Genomic DNA, 11,804 nt, shown 5'->3' on the forward strand with positions numbered 1-11,804 from the left:
TACTCTCTGACAGCTGGCCATCTGTTCCATGTGTTCATGCCTCCGTTTCTATTTTGTTCATTAGATTCCACATATAAGTGAGATCATATGGTACTTGTCTTTCTCTGACTGACTTATCTCACTTAGCATAATACTCTCCAGGTCCATCCATGCTGTTGCAGAAGGTAAGATTTCCTTCTCTTTATGGTCGAGTAATATTCCATTTTGTAAATGTACCACAACTTTTTTTTATGCACTCAGTTACTGATGGGCACTTGGGCTATTTCTGGATCTTGGCTATTGTAAATAATGCTGCAACGAACTAGGAGGTTCACGTATTCTTTTGAATTACTGTTTTGAGTTTCTTAGGATATAGTCCCAGAAGTGGGATAGCTGGGTCAAAAGGCAGTTTCATTTTTAATTTTTTGAGGAAATTTCATGCTGTTTTCCACAGTGGCTGCACCAGTCTACATTCCCACCAGCAGTGCAGGAGGGTTCCCTTTTCTCCACACCCTCGCCAGCACTTGTTGCTTGGTTTATTGATGAGAGCCATTTTGGTAGGTGTGAGTTGGGCCTCCTAATAGCAATGAAAATAACTCTCATTTCTCGGTGCCTGCTACGCTAGATACTTGACTACATTATTTCTACTTCTCACAACCCTATGAGGTAGGTACTATTAGGACTCTTAAGTTTTTTATTTTTTAGTAACTCCTTTATTGAAGTATAATTCACACATTTACCTATTTAAAGGGTACAATTCAATGTTTTTAGTATATTCACAGTGATACTACCATCAATCACCACAATCGAGAACATTCCCATCACCCTCAGGAAAGTGCCCCACATGTCAGCAGCCACTTCCCTCCCCCAGCCTCAGGCAACCACTAATCCACTTTGTCTCTATAGATTTGCTTGTTCGGAATATTTCATATAAATAGAATCATACAATAGGTGACATACTCTATGAGGCTTCTTTCACTTAGCATAACGTTTCCAAAGTTCACCTGTTTATTCCTTTTTATGACTGAGGATCGTAACATTTGTAATGCTTATTTTACAGAGGAGAAAACTGAGCCTCAGGAGAGAGAATGACTTACACAGGTCATACAGCAAGTACGAGGCAGAGCTGACCTCTAGCCTGTAAGTTGTAATGTACTTCCGGTCTGTCCGTGACCACTGTTTTTGATGACATAACACTTGGAGGCTCCAGCATGAACACAGGGTGGGAAAGGTCCCCCGCAGCAGCTAATGTAGGGCAGGCACTGAGGGTAAGGCTTAGGCACATCTGAACCCGGGACCCAAGTGACAGAGAAAAGAGGAGAGGAGAAAGGGTGAAGGGAGGAGAGGGCAGGGGAAGAGAGGGGCAGAGGTTGGGAAGGGTAGGGAAGGGGATTAACCGGGTGGGGCAGAGCAATAGGCAGAGGCCACTGTGGATTTGGGCACAGAGCCATGGCCATGAGGCAGGTGGTCACAAGTCCAGATGCTCAAGTGCAAAGCCTGTCCTCCCCCTGATGTCAGCAGAACAGGCAGCTGTGTTGGTGTGTGACAGCAGGGGCTGCCAGGGCTGCCATGCTGCTAGGGCTGCTGAGGTTGGCAAGGCTCAGGAAGCACGTCCTGGGCTCCACCTGAAAGTGCTGGCCTGGAGGTGGCGGGTGAGTTGCAGTGGGTACTGGGTGTGGGGAGGGACAGAGCAGGAATGCAAACAAGGCGCGGTGGGCCCTGGGAAACCCAGGGGCAGGCAGGCTGGCTCTGCTTACACTGGCCTGGGAACTTCTTGAGGGCCAGGTCTGTCTGCTCTGGTTCCCTGTCCCCAGAATCCAGCCTGCCCTAGAAGTCCCAAGGTTGGCCACTCTGAGCTAGGATCAATAACCCCTGGGGTGATCAGAAACACCCACTTTCAGGTCTCCGTGAGGGAGTGCTCAAAGGGAAGTGGGGAGACACTGGCTAGCTCTGCTGCTGGTGGGAACAAACCTCTACCTCCCACTGCATGGCCCTGCCAGGCATTTCCCCTCTGAGCGGTCACTGGGAAAGACCCACCTTCTGGGGACACAGCAGACTTCAGACCCTCGGAGCCTTTGGGTCAAGGAGGCTTTCTCAGCCTGGGTAGAAGCAGCCAGTGTCCTCCTGTGGCCTTATCCTAACTCCACGTGATTAGGCTATTTACAGGACGTGAAAGGAATATTCTTCACCGGCTTAACCCCTCAGGCCTGGGCTTGGGCCTGCTCCACTGTAGGTTCTCTGTGGCCTCAAAAAAGGTATAGCTCCAGGCCTGACAATTGGGTTAGTGACCTGAGAGGGAGGGAGGCTCTGGGGAGGAAGTGAGTGGGCAGGCTGAAAGTTCAGGGCCAAGGTGCACAGATGAAGCAGGCTGGTCTGCGGACACTTAACTGAGGGCACCTGTTCCTCCTTGGGGCGTCTGCATCACCGCTGTGAGGGCATATTCTGCCTGTCTCTTGGTTGGCGTGCTGGCCTACCTATGGACTTGCTGCAGGAGAGTGGGGAGGTGTAGGCGGGGCTGACATTTCCTAAGCTTCCTCTAAGTGCCAAGTGCAGACGAAGCACTTTCACAAATGTCATCTCATTAATCTTCACAACAACTCTGTGAAGCTGGGTTATTATCTCCATTTCACAGATGAGGCAGAGGCTCGGATGGAGGGAGTGGGAAGCCGGAGGGGACCTAGTGGCTCTGCCATTCCCCAGACGTGTGTGGCCTGAGCGGCCTGTTGTTCTCTCTCTGGGCTCACCTGCAGAATTACCTCTTTAGGAAGCCTTCCTTGGCTGCTCCAGCCCACATAGTCTTTCCCCCCAAATTCACAGCACTTACTGGCTGTAACCTGTTTCAGTCACTGAGTGCAGAAGCCTTGAGACATCTCTGGAGATACCTTGTGTGGTGAGTCACTTCCTGTCTACATCAAAAGAGGCAAATTAACCTCACCGAGCTTTGGTTTAACTGCAGAACAGATGGCCTGTGCTTGGGGGTGGAAAGCAGGTCCTCCATGCCAGCTCCCTTCTAACCTCGCAGCCACTCCGCGCGTCTTTGCCCTTGTCTCCCCCACAGCCGTGTCTGCAGTCGCTGCTCAGATGTTTGGGGTCTGACAGGCTAGGCCAGCGCTCCCCATCCCTGAGAGACAGGGGATTCTGAGGACTTGTCCCATGGACTCCCTCTACTTTTCTACCAGATTTGAGGAACCAGCAAAAATAATAATAATAATAATAATAAAAATAATGGTTGTCATCCTCATCTGGGTCAACCTGACCTCGGGGAGCTCAGAAGCCTCATGATGACCCTGGTCCCACTTTCAGATGAGCTTCATCGAGGGACTGTGTGGTTGTCAAGCTTTCTCTCTGGCTGTCAGAACACAAATGAATTCCTAATGCCCCTTGTCCAGTGGCCAGTTCAGGAAATACTTGGGCACAGAATACGAGGAACAATATGATTTTACTCAAAATAGGCAGGAACAATGACCTTCAGAGTTAGGTAAAAACAGTAAGTTAAAAGCACAGTTAGAATTTCAGACAATCAGATAAAATATTTGAAGGAGGGGAGTACCTCCTCCTCTCCTACTGATTAATTCAAACCAGCATATAAAGAATTTGCATCTATAAAGTACCCTATTCCCAAGCCTGAAGGTGACCACAGCATTCCTCAGTTACACAGGATGCATACAATTACACCTCTCCCAAAACCTTTAAGGCAGAAATGGCCCATTATCTTCAGGCAGAGGGTGGGCTCATGTCAGCAATACTCTGTCAGGGACATTGGGAGGAGTTTCTCAGCCAAAAGGTGATGCGTGGGTCCTTTCAAAAGACAGGTGGGCCACTCGGGTGCTGGAATCCACTTTGTTCCTAGCCTTTACCTCACTACAGAAGGAAGAAGCTGAAGTCCTTGCAGGTGGACATGAGGCCACTTTGGGCCACTCCCACCACCTTCTGGTGCCCATGGACTTGGCTGGTGGTGGTTTAGGACTCGGACGGCCCTGAGGGAAGCAGACCTGGTACCTCCTGTGAACAGGACCAGGCTGAGGGATGGCGGCTGGTGGGCCCTCTTTTCAATCTCAGGCTGCATCAGTCTTTCTGGGAGTATTGGGAAGAAAATATCCGTGCAATCCTGCGAGTTTCTTCTTCAGGCAGGTTAGGAGGCAGTGAACGAGGTCTGAGGTGACAAGGCATTTGGGATGGGGCTCTTCCAGTGGCTTCGCTCTTGTCCTGGAGAGGAAGTCAGCTAGGTTACAATGAGGATAAGGCACCAAGAGATGACTCTTTAGAGATGATCTCTTAAAGAGATGATTCTCCTCAGCTAATAGTGATGCAGAGCTTAGCAGTTATGAAGTACTTTACATGTCTGATCTTTTTAAATCCTTACCTTGACCCCCACAGGTGATACACCATTCCCATGTCATGGATGAGGAAGCTACAGTTCGGGTGAAATAAAGTCAAGGTCCCCTAGGGCACAGTAGCAGAGCTGAGATATGAGCCAGCGCACACACTTTCTAGGTCTCTGGAGGAGGGGCAGTTCCCTCCAGGATGGGTTTGAGGCCTCATCCATCCTGTTGCTGAATGAGTCAAGACAAGTCGTTTGTCCTCTTGAGTTATGACTGTGCCATGTGTGACCCTGGGAATATATCCAACTTCTGGGGAGAAGATATTGGTGAATAATATACTTTGTTGACCCTCGGGAGTTTCTGAAGCTGCCAAGTGATAGGAAGCACATACCCATGGACCTGCTACTGAGCATCTCCCTGCCTTGGGCTGACAGTTACCACTCATTCCACTTTTAAGGTGCTTGCATTTGGGTTATTCTGCTGTGGTCCAGAGCACTGGACTCCTCTATGACTCATCTGCTCAACTGTTTTTATACACACACACAGCTCACAAAAATTAAGGGATCAGGGAACGTGCAGACACTCCAGTACTTTTAGTCTTTTGTATAGTGTATTTTCACCAAGGAAATAAAAGTTGGTTTTGCATCTCATTTGCATAATTAAACAACTTTCTTTGATTTGCCATTTGCTTTTCTGATGTTCTTGTATAATAAAAAAAAAATCAAATGTTTTTAATTGCTTCATATTCATTTTGAAATATCCCCGAAATTTTTTTTTTTAAAGATTTTATTTATTCATTATAGAGAGGGAAGAGAGAGAGAGAAGGGGGGAGGAGCAGGAAGCATCAACTCCCATATGTGCCTTGACCAGGCAAGCCCAGGGTTTTGAACCGGCAACCTCAGTGTTTCCAGGTTGACGCTTTATCCACTGCGCCACCACAGGTCAGGCAATATCCCCGAATTTTTATGAGCAGTATATATTTATTTTTTAAAGAGAGAAAGGCAGGGACAGACAGACAGGAACATCATGCTGTTCTTGTATGTGCTCTGACCAGGGATTGAACTGGCAACCCCTGCACTTTGGGACAACACTTCAACCAACCAATCTATCTGGCCAGGGCCTAATTTTTTATTTATTGATGGGTTTTTAGAGAGACAGAGGAAGGAAGAGAAAGAGAGAGAGAGGGGAAGGGGACAGGAAGCGTTCATTTGTTCTACTCAGTTGTTCATTCATACGTTGCTTCCCATGTATGCTCTGATCGGGGATCAAACCCGAAACCTTGTTGCTTTGGGGCCCTTTTTGTGTGTGTGTGCTTAGTCTGGGCCGGGTTCCTGCCCTGAAGGAGCCCAATGAAAGCTACCCCAGGCAGCTGGCTGAGAGCAAGGCTCTGGCGAAGAGGTGCAGGCTGGTAGGAGAAGATGCAGTGCTGAAAGGAGATGGGCGTCCCACCACTGACAAACATGGCTGACTTCACAGCATGAAGCCTGCCCTGCGGATGGACCCAGACCCCAGGAGCTGAGATCGTCACCAGCTGAAGGAGCACCAGGACGCACTGTGCCACTCCTCCTCAGGCACCGGGCAGCAGCTCGGTGGACACCCTAGACCTCCCTGCTCCCTGCAATTCTGCTGCTAGTGGGAAACTGAGGCCCAGCTAGACTTGCTTCTGGGATCAGTAACATTTAGTAATCCTTTTTTCCTTTATTTCTTTAACCTATTTAATGCCTACTGTGAGAGGGAGACAGAAATGAACGGAACTTATTTCTTGAGCTCCACAGCTCAGAGGTAAGCAGGGGAGACAGAAAGATCTATTGAAAGAATCAGAACAGCAGCCAGCATACGAGGGGAGTGGAGTTAGGCATCCCCACTCTACTGCTGGGTGTTGGTTTCTCACCTGTGGAAAAGGGGGAGGTGGGCAACCACGAGGGTCCTTGCCCATCTGGAATTCAAAATGCCTAGAGGAGTGCACACAACCCGAGTGAGCTCTCGGTCCACAGGCAGTTTCCTGAGAACCCAGAGCAAAGTGGTGCTAAGGGCTGAACAGAGATGAGAAGACACAGCTCTGTCTTCTAGGCGGGCTAGGCTAAAAGGAGAAAAAGGAAACCAACCCTTTGCTAGTGTATGCATTTCTTCTTTCCAAAATATGGGAGGCATCTGTGTCTGTGTCTCATACTGCCTCAGGTCAGGGGAGGCCAGCTGCCCGTCCACTGCCTGTTACCTTCCCTTCCAGACTGGGTGGACTGAATCTGATGCTTGTGAGTCCAACTGGGCCAGGCCCAAGATAGGAGCCTGGTAGCTGCTCGATCAGTGAATAGGTAGGACCAAGCTACAGTGACCAGAGCTTAAATTGGGTGGGGAGGAGACTGCCTCTTATAGCAAACATCCATTCATTCGTTCTGGAACCGTGGTTCTTACAGACTACCATGTACCAGGTCTTTGGTTGAATCAAATCCTTTCTGCAGCATTTTAAGCCTCAGCATGCCTCTCTCTACTCCTAAGATCCAAGACTGTTGTTCCAAGAGCTACTCAGGATTTACAAGTGACACCGAGTCCCATTCTAGTCATGTAGTTGTACTGCAGATGTGTCTTTTGGGTCACCAGCTATAATTTTCTTTTTTCTTTAAGTTTCTTACCATTAAGAAATGGAAATCTTAATATCCATTTCTTTCTCTGTTACAGTGAAAGGGGACAAGGACAGATTGGTCCCCTATCTCAAATCCTAAGACAAGGCCTCTGTATCCTCTCTGTCAGAGGAGAATTCTGTTTGGAAAGGTTCTGATGGATCTTGCTCTCTATGACTAGAAGGGCTGAAGTACCTCAATTCATGAAATGGCCATCAAAAAACCTTTGTTGGTGCCTGACTGGGGGTGGTGCAGTGGATAAAGCGTCTACCCAAGACGCTAAGGTCCTTGGTTCGAAACTCCAAGATTGCTGGCTTGCCAGCTTGAGCATGGGATTGCTGGCTTGAGTCCAAAGGTCGCTGGCTTGAGCAAGGGGTCACTGGCTCAGCTTGAGCTCCCCAGCTGAGGCACATATGAGAGGCAATCAATGAATAACTAAAGTAAAGCAAGTATGAGTTGATGCTTCTCATCTCTCTCCTCCCTCTCTCTCTCTCCCTTCCTGTCTCTCTCTCAAAACAAAAACAAAATCCTGTGTTGGTGATTTATCAAAACTTTCAGGAGCCTACTCAACCTGATCCATTTGTAAGGATAATTTTAGGTAGCCATAGTTCCTGTCCTCATGGGGCTACTCAGCTAGAGGGGAGACGGATGCCAGCCTATCCAACAGTCACAGAAATGAGGCCTAGAACTTGGGAGCACGGAGAAAGGAGCAACTGCTGACAGGAAGCTCAGAGTTTTCACACAGAGGTGGGCAGTGTTTCAGCAGAGCTGGGGGTGGGCATGAGGTCATCCACTGGAGGGAACAGCACGAGCACAGGCCTGCTCCTGCTGGCTGGGCCAACAACTGCCCTGGAGCTGAAGCTAGTGTGTCTGGTTCAGCCAACCTCCCAGCACCCACACCCAGACCCCGAGACTGAGGGGGCCTTATCTGTGTGGGCCAGGGCCAGGGCCAGGGCTTGGCTTCAGTACAGGGCAGGGCAGGGGTGTGGAAGGACAGAGAACACAGCCTCAGCAGCATTTGGCTTTTGTTGACCTCAACAGGTTTAAAATACATCTTGACCAGTAACCAAGGTTCTTTCTTCATCAGGGTTGCTACCCTAAAACACACAACCCTGGAGGGGCTGGGCAGAGGAAGAACTGCCCAGAGCAGGGATACCCCTCCACCTACTGCTCCTCTGAAATACTCCCATGTCCCTGCTGCGGCCCTGTGGGCATAAGCAAGTTCCACAGCCTTGGATTTGCAGGAGCCTCAGCCTTCCTGGAGGCAGGAGGAAGCCATGTGGAAGCAGGGTCATCACACACTAAGGAGCTATAGAGACCCTGGAATCTAGATAGTGGAGTCTTATATGGGTGACAACCCTGGAAGGGTACTTTGAGGAGGAACTTGAAAAACATGGAGGTAAAATCTGAATAAGGAAGATGAGAGAGGGTGTTTCAGGTGGAGGCTCAGCTTGAGCAAAGGCGCGAAGGAGTTTGTTTGCTGGGAGAGCAGTTGGGCTGGGCCGGTTGAACTGAAGGGAGAGAGAGCAGAAGACAAATGCAGAGAGAGGGACTGATGCTTGCTGAGGGAAGTTCCTAAATGTCTGGGGAAAAACTGACCATATTCCTCTCACGCCTTCCCAGTGAACTGGGATCCAGGGGTGGAGGGCTGACCACTGTCCCGAGTTGAAGGACAGAACTAGATTTTCCAGTGGGTATTAAGCATGGTAGCAGGCCAGGGATCTCCAACTGCCACCATTAAACCGCCCAGCTTTCCCACTAAATTCTCTGACTCTCAAATATGGGAGTCTGCATTTTCCAGGTACCTGTGCACTCAGGCCATGAAGATGAACAGGCCTTTTAGTGTATTATTTGAGACAGATGTGTCTCAAAGGAACCTTTAATGCCAAGATAGAATTCTGCTGGGGTGAAAATAAAGCATCATGAAAGGAGTAAGGAGCAGGTGGAAGGAAAATTTGGGGCTTCCTGGCTCCTCAAATCAAGAGGCTAACTAACCCTGGCTGGGGAGCTGGTTCTAGTCCTGACTCGAGCACTTCTTGGCCAAGTGACTTTCTGCAAGTCACTTTCTCTCTGGGCCTTCATTTCTCCATCCAAAAACAAACCATCAGCAGATAATGCTAGAGGTGCTCTCTGGAACCCAGGGGCTGGTCCTGGCCCATGGTTCCCTCTTTGGCCATGTCCCTGTGATGCGTCTTCTCCAAGCCACTGTGATCTGGGTTCCCTCCACTCCAGTGCCCAGATGGATCTTCCTGGAAAGGCCACGTGTTCCTAGGATGGTGACAGGTGCAGGTACTCCCACTTACCCTGCTTCAAGGTGTCCTTGGGACTCTCTCACAGGGGAGGCACCGGGGGGGGGGGGGAGGGGAGTGGAAGGAACACTGGTCTGTGGCTCAGCCCAGCTGCCCTAGTTGCTCAAGGCCAAAATATTTTCCTTCTGGCCTTCTTACCTCAGGTCTACTGTGATGCTGGGAAACAAAATTCGGATGTGACCAAGGCTCTTGCCAGGCACAGCTTGTACAACACAGGTGCTAAACTAGAGGTAGAGCAGACACCCGCTGCAGAGTGAAATGAAGCCTAGCTGTTCTCAGACCTCACTCCCAGCAGAGAAGAAGTGGGTACAGCAACCCCCTAAGGCATGCCCAGTGCTTGGCCAGGCCACTCTCCCAGAGTGGGGCTTCAGTACAGGGCAGGGCAGGGCAGGGCAGGGGTGTGGAAGGACAGAGAACACAGCCTCAGCAGCATTTGGCTTTTGTTGACCTCAACAGGTTTAAAACACAGCTTGACTAGTAGTCAAGGTTCGTTCTTCATCAGGCCAGCCTCTGGGCCTGGCATCAGGGCTGAAGTTTTGCTCTTCTCCAGAGCAGCTCTCCTAAGTGACATAAACACTGACTCAGGAGCTGGAAGCAAAAGTTTCCAGAGCTGAAAACTGAAAGTAAACAGCGGTCTGGTTCCGGCGGATTAGGTGGGCTTGCCAACAGTCTGCTGCTTTAGAGACAAAGTGCTTGCTCAACTTTCACCCCCTTGGCTGGCTGCCTTCTCCTGGGCTGTCCTCTCTGAAGGCCAGGACTAGGACTTGGTGCTAAAGACAGAAACAAACTTTGCAGCTGTAGCTAAGAGCAGGGGAATGTGGGGACAAGGTACACAGACCAGAGGCCTAGTCCTGAGAAGCAAATCCTCAATCTGACCCATCCAGCCCAGCTGTAGCACGGCTGGGGTCCACACTCTGAGCTCGCATTCCATTGCTGCATTAGAGCTCTGATCATGTGGGTCTCACTTCCTACATGCTCCCCCGGCTCCTCACCACCCCAATGCCTCTCTCTCCGTCCTCTGAAGTCTTCTCTGACAATGGGCTATTCCTAGGGTCACTCCTTCACCCCAGCCTGTCTCCCCATCTACCCAATGAAGAGGCCTGACTAGATCCAGACTGTTCAACTTTCTGAACCTATGCCCTGTCAGTGAGAGGGCTCAAAAGGTTCCTGAGAGGGAAGAGTTAAAGTGACACTTTTAGAACTCCTGGCTCCTCCCAGATTCTGGCCTTGGCCTTAGGCAACTTGAGCCTAGAACCTACCCAGCAGGCCTATGGGCCCCAGCCAATTCTAGCTGTTTCCCCTGACCTCTGTACATCCTTGGCCAGAGAGCTCACTCCTTCCCAAAGCTGTGTGGTCTTTAGCAGAAATACTCTAACTTTCAGGTCTCCTCTGGTGCTCTGCAGAGGGCTAGGGTCTTAGTGGCTCAAAGAAATGAGGTAATAAGTCATTAGGGCAATAGGTCTTGGAGCCTCCTGCTCCAAGAGGGGTAGCTCAGCCATCAGTCCTGGACCACAGGCTGAGGAGAGAGGACACGGGGCTCAGGAAGTTCCGTTGGGCCCTGCTGCTTTGGTCTGGTGATTTTATTGTGCTTGGATTTCTCTATCAGAAGTGTGTATATAGATACCTCTGGGTTTGGGGAAGGGAAACCAAGGGACAGAAACATTCCTTGGGCTCCTGGGAGAAAAGAAGCAGTCTTAAAGTCTTAAGACTCATAGGCAGGCCATGCACTGCTGAGGCGAGGGCTCTCTTACCCTTAGGTGGGGGCAGTGTGTTGTCCTGGGCCTCTAACTTGGTCTAAGCTGAGCACACCGTACACTGTGCAGCCCTGAGCACTGCTCTCCATACTTCTGGGGTGCCCTTCTCAGCTCCCCACTCCCAGTGTTAGGCTTCTGATCACGTCTCTGTCCCTTAGTACTTCTTTCCTATCAGTCCCCCCAAAATGTACTTTGTATTATCTTAGTTAATTCTAAACAAACCCTAGAAGGCAGGTGCTCTGCCCATTTTTCAGTTAAAAGAACTGAAGCATAGAAAATGTTAGGTAACTTGCCTCAGGTTACACAGCTGGTAAGTGGGAACTAGGCACTCAGAGGCCATGCTCCTTGTTGGGCAGATAAAATGTATTATGCTCACTTTGTTAAAGAGGCCATCGCCCAGGTGATATTAATGTGTGTTGGAGATCGTTGTAACTTGGGGCTTGGTTTTGGGATTAAGCCTTTCCCACCCTTTTTGCTGTAGGGCGGTACAATCCAATCATGCCTCAGAGAAGTGACTTTGTATTAGAGACTACCCTATTTTGTATATTGGATTAAAGGTTGTGAAGCTACACTATAAAATGGGGGCAGAACGGGACTTGACTCTTGGTTCCTGAGATTAGCATGAGAGAGCAGAGAGAGTAGAGCCAGCAGCAGGAGGAGGCCACGTGGAGGAGGCCAGGAAAAGCAGCCAAGATGGCGGAGTGCTGAGTGAGATGCCAGTTTGTGCAGTTTGACGCTGGAGAAGGAAGGAGATGGGGAACTGAGGAGAATAAGTCTGGTGAGCTAGAAACCTTTGATTCTAGGAAACTCGGATAAATCAGT

The 11,804-nt window shown here is 49.7% G+C and overlaps 1 protein-coding gene across 4 annotated transcripts in view; it reads right to left on the minus strand.

Annotated features, from left to right (window-relative positions):
- Positions 1-669: 669 nt before the first annotated feature.
- Positions 670-11,804, minus strand: part of C2CD3 (C2 domain containing 3 centriole elongation regulator) — a 161,347-nt gene continuing 150,212 nt past the window's right edge. For all 4 annotated transcript variants that reach the window (XM_066368089.1, XM_066368080.1, XM_066368074.1 and 1 more), the window contains one exon: positions 670-4,185. In XM_066368089.1, the coding sequence (XP_066224186.1) occupies positions 4,045-4,185 (141 nt within the window). In that variant the 3' untranslated portion in view covers positions 670-4,044. The remainder of the gene's footprint in view (positions 4,186-11,804) is intronic.

Source organism: Saccopteryx leptura, chromosome 1, assembly GCF_036850995.1.
Source record: "Saccopteryx leptura isolate mSacLep1 chromosome 1, mSacLep1_pri_phased_curated, whole genome shotgun sequence".
NCBI lineage: Eukaryota > Metazoa > Chordata > Mammalia > Chiroptera > Emballonuridae > Saccopteryx > Saccopteryx leptura.